We start from the raw sequence: 23,785 nt of genomic DNA on the forward strand, positions 1-23,785 counted from the left end.
GGAACACCCTATAAATGGGCAGTGGGTCGCCCAGATAAATGAGAGAGGACAATGCGGAGCAAGTCAATGTCACATGCGTTTCTCTCAGGATCTGGCTAGAGTGCAGAAAGAAACTTAATGGCCTCACCAGAACATCTTTCTTACTCTCTATTCAGCCCTACAGCACCAGACTTTAACCATAGCACGAGCAATCCTCCCCTCCCCACTTCAGCCTCTCCTCCAGATCACTATGGAACACTTCACTCTATCTCCTTCTGCTTGCACTCACACACTCATACCTGCTTCTCCCCTCACAATGATTTTCTCCCTTGCCCACACTTGCCGTTTCTTCCTCTCAGCATACACACTATGCTAAGCTGCCTCACACATCTTCGTAACCCTTCAACAGAGCACACAATTAAATTATGTGATATAGTGTGAAGAAAATTGTATAGATGCTGTTAAAGACTATTTTGTTTCATCATTGATGAATGTCCCTTTCATACACATATATAATGCATTAATATTTGGTGCCTTCATTGCAGGATCAGAGCTGCTGAGACCTATATTACACAGGTGAAGCTCTCACCCATGGCCCGTTTATGAAGGGGATGTTTATCTCTTGGTTTCTTCCCCACTTTTTTTCTCTGTTAAAAGTTCACTGATCCACAGATTTCCCACAACTGAGAAGCCATGCTTTAGAAACTCTTAGCTCTTTAATAAAGAGGTACACATTTGTGATAAGCTGAAGGTAATTATTAATTCAAATCAACCTCAAGCTCTTCAGTATTGTATCACTGAACTTTTTCAAATGCCCCAATATACCTGTTTTGAATGTGTTGCATGATTTTTAATTAACTAATGATTCTTTAATAGCCTCATTATAAACACCTGTTTGTTTGGGAGCAAGGAGCCCAACGAATCCCAAAGCAGATCACACTGTTAATTAATATTTCTAATGAGCACCGCATGACTGTTGTGCGTAAAAACAACTGACCAGCTCCTTATCTAACAGCACGGAAATGTATGATGCAGCAATTAGTGGGAAATCAGGCCACTCTTTATCAAGGGTTGAGATTATAATGCATTGCTTTATTTTACTTGAACACGTAGCTTCCACAGATTTAGATTATCATTCAATGGACAAAGAAACAAGCCAGATAGACCATCTCCCATTTTATCTCTACCTTCTTTTAATCAGAAGGATTTTAAGTAATCCATTTTAAATGCAACAATTAGTCAGGAGAATCCCATCAGTTTTACATCTAGTATATCCTAGTACAGTTCTATGGGATGCAGGGTGGGATAGTTGCCAAACTGAAGTAAAGGTAGTTCCTCCTTCTAAATTGATATTGGAAGCCTATAGCATAACTACTAATATGTATCCATTGTTAACGAGCCAAGAAAGAAATATTTAAAGTATGGCAAAAACTTTTGCACCAGTTTTGTATCAAGTATAAGGTAAAAGTTCTGGTCATGGTGAGGTGCCAGTGGGAGCGGATTTAAACACACGCGCTATACCTGTTCACCAGAGAGCTGACCTCACTGGAAATCGCAAGGTCAGCTCAGTTGAATAAATTCTTCACGCTCCCTTCATGCATCGGACCAGGCACAGAGAGTGTGATGATGGAGGGAGGGGGTGGGGTATCAGTAAAGAGCAGCAGCTGCAGCTCTTAATGGTCATTATCACATATCTGTTTGTGGGAGCTTGCTGTGCACAAATTGGCTGCCACGTTTCCTACATTACAACAGTGACCACGCTTCAAAAGTACTTAATTGGCTGTAAAGCACTTTGGGACATCCTGAGGTTGTGAAAGGCGCTATATAAATGCAAGTCTTTCTTTCTTACCTTTAGTGCAGTGTTGTCCAATAGAAATTGGTGACTAACCACAGGCATGGCTGCTGTGACACAATTTTAGCCACATATTATTGAAAAACGCCTTACACGCAAGACAGGTAAAAGTACCTCATATTTACATTTACTTAACAAATATCTACCACCATTCAGTGCAAAACATTGCAGTCTTTCTATTTCGCCAAAGTGACCGTAAAGCTTTTTCACAGTACCTCATGCATAGTCATACTTCAGCAAGGCACAAATTCAAACTGCAACTTACAATTGAAAGTCTTGGTACACTGACATCTTCCAAGTACTTCACATATCAACTTATTGTAATACAACCTAGCTTGCACATTGCATGTTCACTGACTGATACCCTGGATGGGCTTCAGGTTGGGCACGTCTATCATTGTGTATATGTCCCTTCGATTCACCACATCTTAAAAATACTTCTCTGCTTGTACAACAAACTGGCACATACTACAGGGGAACATGTACAAACTGTAACAGGTTCATAAACCATAAACATTTCACTGCCTTTGAGGAGGCCACCCTGGACATCCTTGTGTATAAAAACATCAAGGGCATATTGAAAGGTGATGCTACACTCCTCCCTCAAGCTCAAGGCTAGTACCATCCTGCTTTTATGTCATATTCCCTCCATACTTTTGTCATACAGGCACATACTGTTTGAGGCCAATAATATGGGGTCTTAGTGTAGAGAAATGATCTTGCACTATAATGCAATAATTTAAATAAATCTGCAGTGCTCTTTGCCTTGTTCATTGAGAACTCATCAGGTTGAAGGGTCAGATTATTCAGCATCAGGAGCTCTTAAAGGGTGCTGGTCACCCTTAAAGCTGTCATGCTTTCAAAGAGGGCAACACATGGTGACAACAAGAACACCATTTAATTTGGAGGTGCTGCTGAAGGAGATCTGGCCGCCCTACTGGAATTCTCCATCCACCTCCCCCCCACCACCCCCCACCAACAATGAGCGGCCTAACTAGCGGGAACACGAGTAGCGCTGGCAATTCACTCTGAATATTAAAATGATGCCTGACCATGAAAATGGCTGCTGACGACATGGGGCAGTCTGGTGGATGCCCTGTCCACCACCCGCTCGACATACAGCGAGATGAAAATCATCCCCATAATGTTTAATTTATACAAAACAGTTAGAGTACCATGTGCAGTTCTGGGTACCTATTTATAGAAAGGACATTAAAGCCATGGAGATTGTACAACTTAGATTCACCAGGATGATGCCAGGGATGGGAAACTTTGGTTATGAGAAGAGATTTGAGATATTGGAACAATTTCCACTGGAGCAGTAAAGGGTAAGAGGAAATTTAATGGAGGTTCTTTTTTAAATTATGAAGAGGTTTTACAGATTGAATAAAGGCTATTTCCTCTGGTTAAGTAAGGAAACATTTCCTCATACAAAGGTTTGTTAGAACATGGAATGCTTTACCGCAGGGAATGGTTAAGTCAGAGACCATTTCATTTTTTACAGGAAAGTTGGATAAATATTTGAAGAGGAAGATACAAGGCTATGAGGAGGGAGCAGAGCAAGGGATTAGTTTTGGATTTCTATAGAAAATAGCCAGCACAGACACAATGGCCAAACGGCCTGCTTCTGTGCTGGAAACCTTTACAGCTCTAGGCCCCCATGACTTATAAAATTGTTAGACTGCATTCACTTGCTCAGCCATCTCCACCCAGATATTTCTAACTCTGCTCATAATTGGAGAGTGGCACTCAGCTTCAGAAAGAGTAATCCTCCTTCAAAGCAACATTCTCAAAGGAAGCCTGTTCTACCACTCCTTTCTTCCATGCTCAACTGTTAGCAACAAGTCTGTGATTTTTTTTCAATGTACAACTCTGCCTTAACTGAAAACAACATCCCCCGAAGAGCGGCTAACTCACCAGACATCAAGAAAGAAAGAACTTGCATTTATATAGTACTCTTCACAACTTCAGGACATGCAAAGTGCTTCATAGCCAATGAAGTACCTTTTTAAATTGTCGTCACTGTTGTAATTTAAGGAAACATGGGGCATGATTTTAAATGGGAAAAACGGGTGGGTTGGAGCTGAGGGGGGGAGGCAGTAAAAATTTTAAAATCTAAAACCTGCCCCCAACTCGCCTCCACCCTACCTACTTCCGGTTTTCGCGGAGGCCCGACGAGGGGCGGGCGACCAACATGCTCTCAGGAGGCGGGTCGGTCAGTGAAAGCTTTTAAGGAGGCTCCATTTTTACAGATTTTTTATTTTTAACCCCTGGGGGCTGGGATTCCCGGGCCTTCTATTTCATGCCACGTGAGAGGAGACAAGAAGGCCCGAAGCTGCAGGTAAGTCTGCCAAATATCCGTAGATACGAGGGTGGTGCCAGAGGACTGGAGAATTGCAAATGTTACACCCTGGATCAAAAAAGGGTGTAAGGATAAACTCAGCAACTATAGGCCAGTCAGTTTAACCCCAGTAGTGGGGAAACTTTTAGAAACGATAATCCGGGACAGAATTAACAATCACTTGGACAAGGGTGAATTGATTAGGGAAAATCAGCACGGATTTGTTAAAGGCAAATCGTGTTTAATTAACCAGTTTTTTGATGAGGTTACAGAGAGGGTACATGAGGGCAATGCAGTTGATGTGGTGTACATGGACTTCCAAAAGGTGTTTGATAAAGTGCCGCATGGTAGACTTATCATCAAGATTGCGGCCCATGGATAAAGGGGGCAGTAGCAACATGGATACAGATTTAGCTAAGGGACAGGAAACAGAGAGTAGTGGTGAACGGTTGTTTTTTGGACTGGAGGGAGGTGTACAGTGTTCCCTAGGGGTCAATGCTGGGACCACTGCTTTTCTTGATATATATTAATGACTTGGACTTGGGTGTACAGGGCACAATTTCAAAATTTGCAGATGGCACAAAACTTGGAAAGGTAGTAACCAGTGAGGAGGATAGTGATAGACTTCAAGAGGATATAGACAGGCTGGTGGAACGGGCGGACACGTGGCAGATGAAATTTAACGCAGAAAAATGCGAAGTGATACATTTCGGTAGGAAGAACGAGGAGAGGCAATATAAACTAGAGGGCGCAACTCTAAAACGGGTACAGGAACAGAGAGATCTGCAGGTATATGTGCACAAATCATTGAAGGTGGCAGGGCAGGTTGAAAAAGCGGTTAAAAAAGCCTATGGGATCCTGGGCTTTATAAATAGAGACATAGAGTAAAAAAGTATGAAGTCATGATGAACTTTTATAAAACACTGGTTTTGCAACTGGAGTATTGTGTCCAGTTCTGGGCACCACACTTCAGGAAAGACGTGAAGGCCTTAGAGAGGGTGCAGAAAAGATTTACTAGAAAGATTCCAGGGATGAGGGACTTTAGTTACGTGGATAGACTGGAGAAGCTGGGATTGTTTTCCTTGGAACAGAGCCGGTTGAGAGGAGATTTGATAGAGGTATTCAAAATCATGAAGGGCCTAGACAGAGTAGATAGAAAGAAACGTTCCAATTGGTGGAAGGATCAAGGACCAGTGGACATAGATTTAAGGTGATTGGCAAAAGTACCAAAGGTGACATGAGGAGAAACATTTTTTACACAGCGAGTGGTTGGGATCTGGAATGCACTGCCTGAGGGAGTGGTGGAGGCAGGTTCAATCTTGGCCTTCAAAAGGGAACTGGATAAGTACTTGAAAGGCAAAAATTTGCAGGGCTACGGGGATAGGGCGGGTGAGTGGGGTTAGCTGGATTGCTCTTGCATTGAGCCGGCACGGACTCGATCGGCCGAATGGCCTCCTTCTGTGCTGTAACCTTTCTATGATTCTAAGTTTTTATAGCACAGCTTATGGGCCTGGAGAAGCAGGAGTGCATCCCCCAGGCCCACCATGCCTACCTGCAGCGATCCCACCCAATGACCTCCGAACCCCCACGATCTCTGACCTCCTCCCCATGGTCTCCGACCCCTGCGATGACCCCCACCGATGACTGAGTCCGCCGATGACTGAGTCCCCTGATGACTGAGCCATCAGAAGACCCCTGATGACTGACCCCCCCCCGATGACTGAACCCCCCCTCCCCCCATCTAACACTTACCTGTTCATGTACTCTTCCTTCCTTTTCTCCCATCCAACTGAGGCCAGCCTGTCAATCAGGCCAGCCTGACAGGCGGGAAACAGACAAAAAAAACACGTCCTTACGTCAAAATCGTAAAGATGTCCGTAAACCCGTTCTTCCAGGTTCCCGGTCAGGAATTCACCCCCTGCCCAATAAAATCATGCCCAAGATCTTATAAGTGGCAATGAGATAAATGACCAGAGAAAGCCTCTTCCTTCCACATACCATATACAATTCGTACTATCATAGACTCCCCTCAACTTGTGTAGTCAACTGAGCAAAGTGAGTAATTAAAGAACACAATTGCAATATAAATTGTTTGTGTAATGTCTTTTGGCCTCTCCTGTCCCTAGGTATGCCTGGATATCAATCTACATTATTCAACCATTCATGCCTACACTCAAACGTATAACCTTCAATCCTACTCATTAACCAAATATTTATTCAGCTCCTTTTTTTTATGGAATTATCCAAAATAGCATCAACTACTTTTGTTGTTGCTTGATGGGGAAAAAAAATCTTCTAACCTCTTGTCTCCTCTTCAGGCTTGTTAATTTTATGCTACTGTCATTTATTTTGTAATCACAGTTGAAATTAAATAACCTGCTTATTTCTACATTATCCCTGCCTCTCAGCAGTTTGATGACCTAAGTCTTACATCGATGTTCTTTTCTCCAGTGAAACAAATTTCAGTTCTGCCAGCCTTTTCTTGTCATTTAAATTCTTAAGCCCTTAAATCATCCTTCTTCTTCAGCTCATGTAGTCAATGTATCACTATCCTTCTGTTTGGATAGTGATACAATACTTCTCTCAATAATTTAAATGTGGCCTTACCAGTAACTTCTACTGATTAGAATAGCTTATAATCAAATGGTCGAGAGAAACAGCCTAACAATTGATCAGTTAGTTGACAAAAATTTCACTTGATATTTGCTAATATGTGCATATTTGCTAATCACACCCATTTTCCCTTTCTACCTTTTCCAGTGGACACTCATATTGTGTAAGCTTCATGTTCAAGTACAATATGTATTACCTTACATTTTTCCAAATTAAAATCCACCTGCCATATCTTAGCTCCTTCACTTAACTGATCCCTTCGAATGCCATCAATTCTTCCGATGGTGTCACCTGATTCAATGTCATCAGCACGTGTATCTAAGCAGATCTGAGATACCTGCAAATGAAAGTATGGACAAGCGAACCACACATGTATTGTGGTGAGCAGCTCAGCTCTGTCATACTCTGGAATACTTGCCACTATTGGAAGATGGACTGTGGAGGGTTGTTGTATTCTGCAATGTTGTTATCTCTCAATTTTACATAAAGACAAAAACAAACAACATCATCAAGACCCTACACTGTGAAGTGCCTGCATTTTGGAATGGATTTGAACTTGAATTCAGAATCTGCCTAAACCATTTTCCATCCCATTTTAAGGAAAATACAGATAGTCAGCTCGAACAGAGATCCATTGAAATTTTAAACATTAAGGTCAGATTAATCCTGTGAAACAACTTGATTCTGGTATTGTGCATTACTCTGTAGCTATCATTATTCTGGCTTTTGGCTTTATAAAATGAATTCAATCACTCAAACACTGTTCGAAGTGGACCAATTCATCATACAGGTATCCCTGGGGCACCAGTGAGATTATTTGCAGAATAAAAATTTCTTCAGCAGAGAGTTTGTGATAGAAAAGTCTTAGAAAAAAAACTCCAGCAACAGTTAAAACCTATTCTCCAAATAAAGTTTATTCATTATTTATTACTAACAGTTACAAGCAAATCCAATATTATCCAATAGTTTATACATATTGCATGAGTTCATTACATAAATTCAAGATATGTTGGTGAGTAAATAACAACACAAGACATAGTCATGGATGAAAGAATTTGTGATCCCTATCGCATTTTGCAGTATCAAAATCGACATCAATATTGTGCAGAGAACCAGATTGTATGAAATATAACACAGCACAGCACATTTCCCCCAAGGCAATCTCTCCTTAAAACTTGAACAGGACACAAATATTTACATGTCTCATTGCTTCTTTTGCAATGTGAAGCATTTTACATAATCTGTGGTTGTACATGGATCTGAGGGTTTGTCTCCAGAAAGTCCAAAATGGCCTAGCTTGAAGTTAAAACAGGTGCTAAGCCTTCAAATCCAGTGAAATTATTAATGCACCTCACAGCACAATGCTCAGGGCACCCATTACTCTTCAAGGAATACTGTTTCACTTTACTACAATTAAAAGAAATATAATTTGTAGACTGGCTATTTTATCCCACTTTAATTAACCTGGTCTTTATTTAATGGCAATTTGTATTTGGTATCTCATTTAGAATCTAGGATATGCGCTTTGCCACATATAAGCCATCAATCCCTCAAGGTATGAAATATGTTATGTAATTCCACCATGGCTTCTGCTGCATGTGTGATATTTAACATGGTTGTTCACATAATGGCTAAATGTTTTATTTATTATAGCAAAAATAAGAACATTTAAGCTCCCTGGGTAGCTGAATCATAGGAGTTGAGATTCTTTGAATCCATGATAAATAGCTTAGTAAGTTTGTTGAATTGAGGTCTTTATTTTGTGCAATTCATTTTCATTTCCCATGATGATATCCAACTTTTAATTTTTAAAGAATACTTTTGTAAAGTTGATTAAAAGCTGGCGACGTCACACAACCTGTGACCACAGTTGGTCTCAAAGCAGAAAGTCCTGCCTGGATTTACAATGTGAAGCTCCTACCTCTTAAAGAGTTTGTGCCAAACTGATTTGAAAGACGCACTTGCATTACTATGGGAACAGCCTGGAACGCCCAATGTCAATCATAATAGTTACGCAGAGTCATTGACATCGTAGGGCAAGTATATGCAGGCGATAGATGTTACAACATCAGTGCTTAGCTACAATGGCATCATATCAGGCTGTCCAAAGTGCCGTTTGTTTTCTTGCTTCCCAACAAGAAAACAGAAAAATGGGAGCTGTACAGAAGGTCCAAGATCTGAAGTCTTTCTCCAGAATGTAAGTCCCATCTAACAATCAGGAGCTTTTAGCAACATGAGCTCCAGTAGCAAAAGCTCTTAAGTTTGTGCTCATTGTACTTTTGTCCCTCAGTTTAATGTGACGTGCATAACAATCTATGCGAATAGTTATGTTTTATTGGTGATTTTCTGCTTCTTTCCTTCCTAGCTTCCTTTTTGTTTAAAAAGCATTTTGGTTGTTCACTTTTCCTTCAGCACAATTTAGACTTTCAGGACATAACACTTCTCCTAAAATGAAGTATTTGAGATTCATATTGAACTTAATTATTGAGAGTTAACTTAACCATCGCCTGTCCATTGGGAGGGTGCAATCTTAACCTAACCTGCCCATCGGAAAACTGATGGGATCAGGTGCAACGCTGGTTTTACATCCTGTCTAATTTTACTCTCCACTGAAGTCATTGGGCAGGGTGTAAAACCAGCATTCCACCCGATCCTGTCAGTCTCCTCCTGCTTGATGAATTAGGTTAAAATTACCCTCAAAGGTTTCTAACAATCATACTGATTTTATTGCAGAATTTTTATAAACTAACTACAATGCACAATGATTTGAAGGTTATTTAGCTTAACTTTGTTATTGGTTATTTGGAAAAATATCGGGCATTTTCCTTGTCTTGATTTTGACAGTGAACTTACACAGAACTTGCTGGATGGTGGGGAACTAAGGAATTTGTGCTGGAAAATCTCAAGGTGGCAGAGGGTTAAGGCAATAACTACCATGATTGAAATGGTGAGAAAAGTAGTAAATAAAAATCCTAATGCTAGAAAATTAATGAAAAGTTTTTTAAAAATAGGCGCGTGAAAAGTCAACCATTATTTTCTGCCATCTGACTCTTCTGTCTATTTTCATTGCAATGATATCTCTGGCAAATTGTGATTGGATAGTTTCTAGGCAAAAGCCTCAGTCCATGGAACAGTGGAATATCGATGACACTGCACTAATTGGGAAGGGTAATAATAAGGGCCATTTATTCTCAAGAGAGGTGAATTTGCCTTCCTCACTCCTTAATTGATGTTTTGTGTCAATGGTTAACACAAAGTGCTTTCCTGGAAAAAAGTACTAATTAGCCAAACACATTGTGTGCAGCATTGGAAGTTGAGCTTTAAACTAATGTATTTTTTTACAAAGTTGTTCATTTATTTAATATATAAAAGAGATTAATTCTCATCACTGTCAATATATGATTCAAACTATTAAGTATCAGAGCCTGTAAACTCCTATTAATAATATTCATAGAATCATAGAATGATACACCACAGAAGGAGGCCATTCGGACCATCATGCCTGTGCCGGCTCTTTGAAAGCTATCCAATCAGTCCCATTCCCCTGCTCTTTCCCCATAGCCCTGCAATTTTTTTCACTTCAAGTATTTATCCAATTCCCCTTTTAAAGTTACTACTGAATCTGCTTCCACTCTTTCAGGCAGTGCATTCCAGATCATAACAACTCGCTGCATAAAAAAAATGTTCTCATGTTGCCTCTGATTCTTTTGCCAATCACCTTAAATCTGTGTCCTCTGGTTACTGACCCTTCTGCCACTGGAAACAGTTTCTCCTTATTTACTCTATCAAAACCCTTCATGAATTTGAACACCTCTATCCAATCTCCTCTTAATCTTTTCTGCTCTAAGGAGAACAACTCCAGCTTCTCCAGTCTCTCCACATAACTCATCCATGGTACCATTCTAGTAAATCTCTTCTGCACCTTCTCTAAGGCCTTGACATCCTTCCTAAAATATGGTGTCCAGAATTGAACACAAATACTCCAGCTGAGGCCTAACCAGTGTTTTACAAGCTTTAGCATAACTTCCTTGCTTTTGTACTCAATGCCTTTATTTATAAAGCTAAGGATCCCATATGCTTTTTTAACAATCTTCTCAACTTGTCTTGCCACCGTCAAAGATTTGTGTACATACACCCTCCGGTCTCTCTGTTCCTGCACCCCCTTTAAAATTGTACCATTACAATAATATTCCAGCATGTCAATGAATCCCCTGCACATAATGGGTCCACGTGAATACTTTTTATTAAATTCATAACATATTTGTCATTTAGACCTGCAAAGTGCTCACTATTATAGGACCCCTCTTCACAGCTGTGTGCATTTGGGACAGAAGAAGGGCTAATAGTGAGCTTTTATAACTGAGATTAATAACTTTGGTAGGTTCTTGTCAAAATGAGTGAAATTCAATAAATTGATTGATTCGCAGAATTAAAATTTGAATCTAATTCTAGTTTCAGAGGTGGTGTAAAAAATATGAAAACATTGGTGATTTATATTTTTTATGCTTATTCACTGTGATGGCTATTTTCGTTAATCTGACCCTTTAAGGAATATGTTTTCTGTTTAATGTAATCCTCGCCTGTTATTCACAGGTGTAGAAACCAGAATTTGAATTGGTAGCCTATTCATCAGCCGAGTACAAGGGATAATGCCAGCTTAGTAACAAGCCTCACTATGGTTTGAGTCTAGTTCAGCTTGTTATGCAAATACAATTATAAAATAAATCATGTCATATTTTCTACATTAACATCTTCAGACTTAATTTCCTAAAATAACTGTGATTATATTCAACCTTCCAAATGAGAGTTAATCAAAATACCTTACACTTTCCAATAACGCGGGGACCAGCACGATTATACATGCTCAATTTAATACTTTTTAAATTGAACCTGCCTAGGCCTATATAATGGATACTGTCTCTTACATGTCTTAAAATACACTGAAATCAATACACTATTTACACATGCTTTGTTAATGTGTTCATTTCTATATAAAAATGAATTTGTTTCAGAATCTATAATATGCTATATTGCTAGTAGCTCCATTGGCACCATCAGCTGCTGACTCTAATGCTGCCAGATCAATAGTATTGGTAAATTTAGCAGAGGTGCTGTGGCTAACACTTTTTAAGGTTTAAGATATGTTCTGCAGTATCAAATGCATTGCATTTGCTGGTCTTCTGGTGCATTTCTGTGGCAGTTTTTAGGGTGAGACTAGGATTATGACTGCAAGTTTCATAGAATAGAATAGGTTCATCAGGATATCATTCTCTAGCAGACAAACTGTTGCTATGAGAAACAGAGGCAGGCAGAGTAGTTCCATTTTTGCCCATTCTTGTATGGTTCCATTTTGCCCACAGATAAAAGCATTTGGACAACTTTTTTTAATTAAAAAAATGACTCCCATCATTTAGTTTCAAGTTTAGCATGTTTTCTAGAAAGCTGTTAACATCTCTGGTCACTTTAGGAATCTAATGTTTCCTGTTTTGCTTGCACATTTCAAACCAAAAAGCAATTTCAATTTCCTTTTTTTAAATTGTCTTAAAAAACAGGAGAGATTGCCATTTTACCCAGCATCCTTCAAACACTTAGACTATCAAGTACATTTTGTTGATCTTTGAACTACTGTGTCCCCTAAACCTAAAGGAAATGTCACTATCCTCCTCCAATATAATCTATTTTCCCTTCAAATCTTTTTGGCAATAAATTTCGAAAGTTGATTATCAGACAAGCCAGCAACGAAAATGTAAATTGCAGAAACAGCATTCGTTGTACATCACGTTTGCCAGTAATGACTGAGAACACAATGGATTTGACAGCAGTGTCAGGACAATATTGAATACTTCTATAGCTATCACCACTTTGTGAACTGTTCGTAGCCTTGCAACATTCCAACACACATGGCCTCCTCTGACAGAAGAGCCCAGCCCAAACGTCAATAGACGTCCATCTTCCGAGCCAGTGACTGTTTTTGGCAGGAAAGTTATCCAATTTCTGCCGCTGGGCTGTAAATATCCTCTCAAATCCTCTTAAAAACAGCATCCCAGGATTCCACCCCATGAAGTAATCCTTTCACATAATCTGACAGCTAAGTACATTGAGTTGCATGTAGAACTTTGAGTCTTTGTTTAAAATTAAAAACAGAAACAACCACATTGATGAAAAAAAATCAAAAGAGAAAACTATTTCTTGGCCTCAGATGCATTCACTGCCAAATTCAAAAACATAATAAAGGGTCTCAAACACAGTAGACATAAATGATTCAGTTAAGACTATGATGTACTTGGCTATGAAGTATAGCAACATCTATAGTTACAAAAGTTAACTTTAAATAAACAGCCTCGACTGAGGACATATGTATTCATTGTTACTGACATGCAGCATGGGCCACCAGGACACTAATATTTAGCTGGACTAATGGATTAACGAGACAGACCTTTAACACAGAACAAGCCCTTAGTTACTTCTGAACAACACTTTATAAGCAGTGTCTTTAAATTTAAACTACCTTTGTCAAAACTGTTTTAAAATGCTCCATGGTGTTGCTGTCCATATTAAAAAATAAGATAAAATGGGCACTTTTTAAGCCATACAGTTTTCACATGCAAAGCTACTTTCCTCCTCCTTCTGTCCACTGTACACTATTTACAGCGACACATTCAAGCGAAAAGACTGACATCCCTGAGAGACGTACACAAGTTATTTATGAAAATGCTGTATGTTTTACGTACGGCTCATGATCTCTAGAAAGCAACATGTTGACTGATGCCAGCATTCCTACAACTAAACAGACACACTTTTTTTTTTGCCTCTATGTGCACAATTAGCTGCATTAATGCAGGAGGTGCACTGTATACGAATCAACCAAATGGAAAACATTTCTGTTCTTATTTAAAGGAATGACCAGTGCAAGCAACTGTCAACTCGACAGCTCTCTCTTTCCCTTGGTTTGCCTGCCCCTAATTATTAATATTGTGTAGGTCTTTCCATGAGGAATAACAGATGCAGACTTGCACAGTATATCACTGTAATTTGCCATCAATAAACCGAATCAGGCCAACGCAGTCTGGTTTTAACTAGCCTGAACTAGAGTTAACAAAGTAGTGGCCAAGGCAGTAAAGCAAAGCATATTTGAACCCTAGTAATGTACGTTACAGGGTATGATCTTCAGTGTCCAAAAATCTTATTGGCTAGTTCTTCAAGTCTCCTTCTCAGTCCTTTATGCATTCCTCAACGACCCCTTGAGCAGATAACTCTGCCAGGACATTTTCCAAATAGTTAGGATCTGGGTAGCCATGTCCGGTTAAATTTGATCCAAACTCTGTTTTGTGATGGATTTCATTCCACACTACAGTATCCGATTCTCCGGTGGTGTTGGACGTTCCAATGGTGAATATCAACCTGCGATCCCACGCCACAATCAAGAGCTTCAGAATCTGGAAAATAACAATTAAAGATTGCGACGTAAGCAAACAAAGGGAATGGGAAAAGATCATTCAGCCCAGCAAACTAAACACGAAAAAGACAATTTTCCTGACCCTTGCCCCTGGCAAACGACCATTTTTTCTGGTTCTTAGGTCAGGAAAAAGGGGCAGAGACCAGTTTCACTGGGTCTCCACCCTTTTTACTTTGCTCTGGGATTTTCAGTGCTTTCCTGAGAGAAGGAGTTGGGCTTGTGCTTGCAGTAGGCACATGCCCATTGGAACCATACAAATGATGCAGTGGGGGTTTTGCCAGCCTCCCATCTCATTTTTTGTCCCATATCGCTAGCTGGATATCCCAGGTCGTAAGTGCCTAGAGAAACACGGTGTGGCCTGCTCCTGAACCTCCGCTGACTGGAGGACCCGTGGGGGTCTTGGGGCAGGCTGAAGACTGGAGGTAAGAATTTTTTCGGCTAGTTTAAACCCCCCTCCCCCTGAATGTTCAGTCAAGTCCAGCTGTAAAGATTGAAACAAATCTCTGCTCTTTGCATTCTATATATGCTCCAAGTTGATACTGGATTCTTAATTCTGTAATTGGTGCTGTATACAGTCTGGTTTATCCAGTAACCTTCAGCAACATTTGCACTAAAATCACTGTAGTCAATTTTGTACTTCTGTACAGTAGAATCTAATAGACATGTAACACTACAATCACTATGGAAATTGATGTCATTTATTGTAAAAGTATAATGCACATCAAATTATACATGTTTCTACATTGTATAGTATTACCTAATCTATCCACCAATCTCTACTTAATGCTACATTTCCATATCACTGGAGGGAGAGAGAGGGAAGAATCTAATTGGTGGAGTGTCTTGGTAGGCAGAGTGGAATCAATGATTGTTTTATATTAATCCTCCGTGGTGGAGAATAAAAAGCAACTATTGCTCCGATTGTGTATTGCACAGTTTTAGTTTGATTCTGCTGGTTGTAAATTATTATTTAATTAGCCTGAAAGCTGAATTATTAGACCAGTGCCAGTATGCGGGTGGGGAAAAAGAGACTTAACCTTTATTTGTCCTGTTATTTTATTTCATGAGGGCGATGATTAAGCACACGTTAAACTTCCAAGACAATAAGGACTTGTGAAATGTCTTTTTGACCGCTGGGCTATTCCAGCATAACTCCACGATATCAATTCAATTACATTATTCAATCCTGACCAGATACATTAATTACTTTTTTTTTATTTTTCCCAGTAGCAGAGGAATCACTGTGTTCCTTCAGTGTTTGCTCATCCATGTCTAGATTCACCCTTGTAACCTCCAACCATATTGTTAGCCAGATATTTATCCAACTTTTCATAAAAAGTTCATCAAAACAGCACTCTAGATAGAGCGGACAGGAAGGACCTATTTCCCTTAGCAGAGGGGTCAGTGACCAGGGGGCACAGATTTAAAGTAATTGGTAGAAGGATTAGGGGGGAGCTGAGGAGAATTTTTTTCACCCAGAGGGTGGAGGAGGTCTGGAACTCACTCCTGAAAGGGTAGTAGAGGCAGAAACCCTCAATTCATTTAAAAAGTACTTGGATGTACACTTGAAGTGCCGTAACCTACAGGGCTACGGACCAAGTGCTAGAAAGTGGGATTAAGCTGGATAGCTCTTTTTGGGCCAGCATGGATATGATGGGCCAAATGGCCTCCTTCTGTGCCGTAACTTTCTATGATTCTATGATTAAATACTTGTGGTTGGAGTCCATTCCACACATCCAACATTGTAGAGAAAGAAAAAAATCGTCTAACCTACTTGAGGTTTCTTAATTTCCTACTTGTCTCCTCTCGTTCTGCAATCAAGCTAAACAAAATAACCTGCTGTGTCGGCAGTTTTTTTTGTCACAGCATTTCAAAAACCTGGACTGATGCTTGGTATAGGCCTAAACCATACATATCAGAAGATTACAAGTCTGATTTCTGATCTCAGTTGGACCAGTAGTTGCATCAATACAATTGACCTCAGTGTCCTAAGCTAATGATCTGCCAGGGTTCCTGCTCATGATCATTAATGGGTGACCTTTGTGGAAAGTGTGCCCGTTTGGACAATGGATGAGAACAGGATTGAGCTTGACCGTGAATGGCTCTGTGCTTGAATAACCTGCTGATATTCACAGTCTGGGCTTACACCTGAAAAATTAGCCGTTTAGATGAAATACTAATGGGTGGTCATTGCATCCCACAAGAGTCGGCACCTTTAGGAGAGGAGGGGGGAAAAATTGTAAAACATTTTTTAAAAAATCCTACATTATGTTCACTTTCAATCTTCTCTTCCCTAAAAAAAAGTTTCATTTTAGAGTCCCCTTTATAACTTAGAATCCTAAATCCAGAATCATGTTGACAAGTTTCACATTGATTGGATACTTCAGTAAATCATCCCAGTGATTTTCCTTCTTCATATTTGCTAATGAACACTCTCATTATATCTATGTTTCATGTATCTTGACAGTACGCACTTCTCTTACATTTGTCTGCCAGTCCTTAACACATCCATTAATACATCTTGATCCCTTTATCATCTCCCTTACATTTGGCCACATGACTTAGTGTTATTAACATATTTGATAATATTACTAAACATTCTTCTCTATCATTAATGAATAGTGTAATGGCATGAAAACCAGAACAGATCCCTGCAAAACTCCTGTGTACAACATCTTCCTGACAGTAGTCACTAATAAATGCAATAGGAAATTCAGGAGAAACTTCTTTACCCAAAGAGTGGTAAGAACGTGGAACGTGCTACCACAAGGAGTAGTTGGGGCAAATAGCATAGATGCATTTAAGGGGAAGCTAGATAGGCACATGAGGGAGAAAGAAATAGAAGGGTATCCTGATAGGGTTAGATGAAGTAGGGAGGGAGGAGGCTCGTGTGGAGCATGAACACCGGCATAGACCAGTTGAGCCGAATGACCTGTTTCTGTGCTGTAGACTCGACGTAACTCAATTTAAGTATTTTTCATTTATCATTTCTATTGGTAAACCAGTTTTCCATCCAATTTGCCATTAATTCATTGAGCCTTAATCCTCTTCAAATACTTCATATCTGGAACATTTGATAAATAATAGTAATAATAAATTACATTTCATAAATCTCCTGAATACCCCTTGTCTGATAATTTAGTTACATTCTCTAACAATTCCACTAGATTCCTGAGCTATGATCGATTATAACATTTCCTATCCTCCAGTCCTCAGGTATAGCTGCTGTACTTATGATACTCTTACGATGTTAATGAGTACAAATTCAGATCATGATTGCATCGAGTACTGATTATTTTTGCTGACTACAGTCACATATACAACTATACATTTATTTGACTGCAAGGCCATTGATGATTATTTTCTCAGATTAAGACTAAATAATCAGTATAAAAGAGACATCTCTCGTCAAACATACTGCTAACATATTCCCTGTGATGCGCTGTATCCCCAGCCAGGTGAATGGGTGACCAATCTTTTCCTGGACAATGGTGCTCTATAACTAACCACTGGAATGTGTGCAAGAGCCATCAGGATAACCCCTCCTCCCACCTCCCATGGAAAAGCTCCTGGCATGATCACCGATTGGTGAGCAACACTGAGGAAGCAGGAGTGAGGTTGTGTCAGACCAGATGGGGAAGTGTCACAATTATATTGTTCCCCAGCATGGCAATGATGGCAGCTCAGAATCCTAGGCAATAACAACACAAAACGGTTCCTACAGTTAACCAGAACTGCAGCCTGTTGTATCTAAAGCAAATTTAATATTGTCGCAAGGGGCAGTACTCGGTCAACAGCAATAGTGGACAGGACAGTCGGAGGACTGCAGAAACCAGTGAAAGATGCACTAAAAGACTTGAGCAACCCCAGATTGCACGCTCCAGTGTTTTAGCAATTGCCATGAGGATGTGAATGGGCAGTGAGAGCCACAGGAATACTCCATGACCTCCATCAATGTCAAACGTTGTGTGCACTTAATTACTCTTCCAGTTTTCCCTCAGAATGAAACAGTTTGCCATGATTAATTGATCCATTTAAGCTGAGAAACAGGCCTGGAAAGCAGCAGCAGATAAGGAACAGATGACCTGGTTCTCAAACTCATGGCCTTTTGATTTTAAAGCAGTGATCCTGCCAACTGCAGTATTTGGTCCTGCCTGCTGTACATACAGCATGGTAAATGGTAATTTTATTTTGCTTTCATACGATTATTTGCTGTTAGATTTTTTTTGTCAGATATTTTACTTCCATTTTAACATTTAACATGGTCTTTTCCCATGAATCTTTAACATTTCATCTGAAAGACAGCACCTCCGGCAATGCAGTACTTCCTCAGTGCTGCACTGTAATGTCAGCCTAAATTATCTGCTCAAGTTTCTGGAGTGGGCTTGAACCTATGACCTTCTGAGTCAGAAGACTGGAGGACATCACAAGAGTGCTACCACTGAGCCAAGGCTGTCCACTTGAAATGGAAGGTTTCCCTGTTTAGAGATTAACCACATAAGTATTTTATGTGATTGACATTTGTTATCACAGAGGGGAGAAGATTCCTGTGTGCACTATGTATAGCAAAATCACAAGTACACAGTGTTAAGTTATACATACCGGAAGGACCCAGGTTCAATCAGCTATCTGTGCTGAGTTAGCCCATCTGACCTGAAGCAATATCAGGGGTTCTACAATTGGCCTCAGCATCCCTGGGCTAGAGAGGGGAAAATCATCCATTGATTCCACTCTGGACTACTAGGGGTAGTGCAGGGATTTAGGTGATGCCAACCCCACAACTATATTCCATCAGCTGGATTGTTTCTTTCTCAATTCTTAAATCTCATTGTTAAAGGAGATATACTGTTGGTCCCGTCATTTACTAAAGGTCCCAGGTATTAGCTTGCACTCCCAGCAACTTGAGGGCAAAAAACGTTCGAGCCGAAGGCTGTAGAAAAAAGTCTAACGAATGGGGCATGCCGCAAGATGCCCTGCTCCAGCAAAACCTGGGCCACTATGTTTTTTTTCCTCAACTAAGATTATTTCCACACTATCTCTGGCACCTTTCCTACAGGTTTTAAGTGATGCAAAGGTTTGTCCCTTTCCATACTGTTGCCTTTAATTGATGTAGTCCCGTGTGGATTACCTATTGCTCAGTGATCTGAAATATTTTAGATTATAACAATATTTACCTCAAATGCAATTTTATCATTTCCAGAATCAAGGGTCCAAAGCAATTGAGAACTTGCTTGTAGAACGCTCTTGAGATCTGAGCCTCTACAGCTAGACAAGAGTTTCATTCAATAATCCTTATGATGCATAAAGTACTGACTATTATTCTAGATTTCAAATTCAATTAACCCAGATGGTTTTGGGTTTTTTTTGATAGTGTATAAGCAAACATATACAAATGTAACCCTTACCTTTCGGCCTTTCTCGGTATCAGGCAGATAGCAGTGTCGTGGAAAGCCTCTGGCAGTGAACTTCTTTCCTTGATTGGAGTGTTCAATGCCCTTCACATAATTAAAAAAACAATTGAAAAAAAAACTGGGATTGATTAATGAATCAAAATTTCATGCAAATAATGGAACATTTGAGGCAATTTTACACGTCCATTTTGCCAGCAGGGAGCCTTTATAAGAGTTTTATAATTCTTTGTTTTTACTAACAAATATGCAAAATGGTTGTATGGTAGCCACTTGTACTAGTACAGTGGTATTATTGTGTAGCCTGCGCAAAGTCCACATCATGCTGTTTTTTCAACAGAAATTGCTATAATTTAAACTCTTGCATGTGGTGCAAATGTGGTAGTTACTTAAGTGATCCTAGAAAGATACAAAATTGTTGGAAGCGTTCACCTGTAGTCCTGCTGGGATGTCATAGACAATGCGAATCGTTTTGAATTCAGAGTATCCAGGCAGTGAGTGTGGGATCACGTGATATTCCATCTTCCCAGGTGGCTGCGTTCCAGTTTTCTCACCATAAATGGCCTTGCAAGTGGGGCACTGCAGGCTGCCATCCTGGGTAAGAGAAATCACAATAACTTCCATTATAATTCACTTATAATGGCAACATGCTCAATATTCTTGCGATTTCTCGGTTTTACGGCATTGTTTCTCATGCCATGAAGACGACTTAATAGGTGGCAGAATGTGACAAGTTAGCAATGCATTTTGAAAAGGCTGTTTAACAGTCCGAATACTTGTAAATTGTTAAGAATTAAACATGATTGAAAAAAAATGACAATGTTTGTGAAGCCTTTTACAATCATACAATAGTATTTTCCTTAAGATATCTCAGCCTATCATTTAACCTCTTCAATATTGCACCCCCAACACTTTGTAATCCTGTGCCTTTATCTCAGCAGAGTTAGAACTATGATGGTTGGCATGACTACATAATAAAAGTACAGTTTTGGTAGGGATCTCTGAACCAAACTGACTTCTGTGATAGCAACAAATATTCACCCTTCTTCCAAGTACATTGATTTCATTTGATTATTCTTTTTGATAAAAGAAAAAAGAAAAAGAACTTCCATTTAGCTTTCATGCCCTCAGGACGTTCCAAAGTGCGTCACAGCCAATTAAGTACTTTTTTGAAGTGTAGTCACTGATATAATGTAAGCAAATGCGGCAGTCAATTTGTGCTCAGCAAGGTCCCACAAACACCAATGAGATAATGACCTTCCTGCCTTTTCTTACAAGGAAGAAAGTATGGGTTGGAGGAAGGGGTGAGGACTTGGGAAATGGTGCATAATATGAGGACATCTAGAGAAACAAGAAAGAATATTGAAATAAAACCAGAAAATGCTGGAAACATTCAGCAGGTCAGGCAGCATATGTGGAAAAAGGTCAATATTTCATCAATATTTCATCACTGCATCAGAACCCAGGTTCTGACAAGTGGACATCTGTACCAAAAGCCATATTCAATTCATTTTTACCATTCATTTTGGTTCTACTAAATAACAGTTTATGGGCAATTGAAAAACTAAATCAGACAAGCTCAAAAAGAGGCTCTTCAATTTCTAATTTATATCAACAATTTGGAATCAGAAGCTCAATGCAAATCGGTCAAGTTCACAGATGATACCAAACAACTGGGAGAGCGAGAAGTGGGGCCGGGGGAGTGGGGGGGGTGGGGAGTCGAGGCAGAGAAAGCAGCCGAGAATTTAGAAAAAAGGTTAGATAAAATCTGTAAGTGGACAGAACAGTGGCACATGAAATTTAATGCAGATTAAATTTAAGGTACTGCCCACTGAAAGGGAAGATGAGCAAATATATAGTCCATGAATGGTGCAGAAATAACTAAAAATGAAGTTGAAAGAGATGATGATGTTGGTAAACTTGGCACTTAACATGTCAAGTCACGGTGGAGAATCAATTGACAAAGTAAACAGAATGCTGAACCATTTGTGTATAAGGCAGAGGATATCATGTTGAAACTGTACAGTGCTCTGGTCACGTTGCGTACTTGTCCACTTCGGGGCACCATGACACAAGGGGAACATTCAAACTCCGGACACAATCCAAAGAACAGAAGCCTGGAAAGATGAAGACTGAATGGAGAATTTGTTGAAGTATAGATCATATTAAACAGGGTAAAAGAAATTAACTCCAGAACCTTGGGCGCTGTGTTGAGGAGATAATAGCTTAGACCTTACGATTGGATCTGTCCGATCTGATCTGAAAATTCAGCAGAGTTCCATTTTTCACAATCTCCTCCCACTGTATGTCACGTGGTATTTCCCATGGGCAAGGAATGCCAGTGGTAGGAGTGAGAGCTGCCAGGAAAGTGGCTTTTTAATATATTCCTCCAGTACTAGTATTAATCTCAAAAGTGCTAGTCACTGCATTTGTTTTGCTAATGGTATGGAATTCCTGTTCAAAAAAATGATTTACAGCACAGAACGTGGACTTGAATTACAATAAGATTTATGTCCAAATAACGGGCCTAATGTAACTTAATATTACATGAAATTTATTAACATTATCCCAGTGTTCTATTCCCACATTTTTTGCTGAAACGGTCTATTGTAATTTACAGACATGTTTTAAGCTGCACTGAAAACATGTTTGTTATTCGAAATCTGAGTGCTTTCACAGAGGTGTAATGCAAGGAAATATTCAAGTGGAGATTTACAATTATTGAACAAATATTTCCATGTCACCATCCAAATTGACTCAGAAATTACTTACTTTTTCAGTATTACAGGTTTCTTCCCTTCCCCAACCCCCAATTTTCTTCCACCTCTCATCTCGAAGTCACTGACGCCTTGTTGTGCATTGGTCAGATACCCTCTGGAACCACAACTAAGCGGCTATTCTTCACATCTGAATATAGACAGCGCTTCAACTGGCTAGTTCTCTTTTGGGGGAAGCAGATATTGTACCCAATATCGACACACATACACTTTCCAACAAGACTCACTAGATAGCGAGGAGGAGCGAGAATGGTTACAATTTCTCTGCCTCCCAACAATCTTTATTTCTATTCATAACAGAGTCCAGTTTCCATAGACAGATCCATGTCTCCTATGAAATGAAATTTACACCTTTATGCATGCTGTGAATAGAAGTACTGGGTTACAGAATTACCAATTACCTTTTTACCCTGATATTTTGAATTGGAGGTGGCACTGGTTCCTCATCATGCATTCCTGTCCAAACCAAAATGTGTCAGACTATCTTAATCAGGCTAAAACTAGGAGCTGAATTTATTCCGCCCCTGGAAAAATCTCTCCCCCCAAGTCATTTGGACTTTGAAGATGCCAACTGCTTAGCCTTTGATCCTCCATTCACAGCTGTCAATCTGTTCAACCACTCTATCACTTCTACCTTGTACTTGGTAAAATTTTTACTTTCTCTCATCCCGATTGTTCCTCTGGTATGGACCGCATCTTTGCTCCCTCAGGTCTAAAGGGCGCAGACTTGAACGTATCTGGCACACAACTGGTTTAGCCATCCTTCAGATCTGGTTGGGCCACTTCAAGCGCTATTAGGCCTCACTCTCCTCTGCCAAAACTGCCCACTATATCAGGACCATCCTGAGAATAAAGGTAACCCCCAGCTTATTTTCTCCACTACCAACCATCTCTTTAAACACCTCTCCCCTGCCACCTTACAACAACAACTTGCATTTATATAGCACCTTTAACGTAGTAAAACATCCTAAGGTGCTTCACAGGAGCGATTATCAAACTAAATTTGACACCGAGCCACATAAGGACAGGTGACCAAAAGCTTGGTCAATGAGGTAGGTTTTAAGGAACATCTTAAAGGAGCGAGGTAGAGAGGCTTAGTGTGAGAAGCTGATGGACTTCTTTGTCACTATGGTTGACATCATCCATTCAGCTGCCTTCGCTGCTTCCCCCTTTCCCACCAAGCCAAACCTCTCCCCAGGCTCCCGTGACCTGGTCCTGATCCCATATCTTTCTTCAGTTTCCCTTCTATCTCAGCATTGTATTGTTCACATTGTTGGTGCTGGAAGCGAGTCATCCCTATTGACCAGTTAATAGTATGCAGCATAGGAGGGACCTTAGAAAGGGAAGATTAATAATACA

At 39.9% G+C, this 23,785-nt stretch overlaps 1 protein-coding gene across 1 annotated transcript in view; it reads right to left on the reverse strand.

Annotated features, from left to right (window-relative positions):
• Positions 1-7,681: 7,681 nt before the first annotated feature.
• Positions 7,682-23,785, reverse strand: part of dtx1 (deltex 1, E3 ubiquitin ligase) — a 243,864-nt gene continuing 227,760 nt past the window's right edge. The window contains exons 7-9 of the mRNA XM_068005892.1: positions 20,082-20,243; positions 19,647-19,736; positions 7,682-14,221 (exon numbers count right to left, since the gene is read on the reverse strand). Of these exons, the coding sequence (XP_067861993.1) occupies positions 13,997-14,221; positions 19,647-19,736; positions 20,082-20,243 (477 nt within the window). The 3' untranslated portion in view covers positions 7,682-13,996. The remainder of the gene's footprint in view (positions 14,222-19,646; positions 19,737-20,081; positions 20,244-23,785) is intronic.

The sequence above is a fragment of the Heptranchias perlo genome, chromosome 25 (assembly GCF_035084215.1).
Source record: "Heptranchias perlo isolate sHepPer1 chromosome 25, sHepPer1.hap1, whole genome shotgun sequence".
In the NCBI taxonomy this organism is placed as follows: domain Eukaryota; kingdom Metazoa; phylum Chordata; class Chondrichthyes; order Hexanchiformes; family Hexanchidae; genus Heptranchias; species Heptranchias perlo.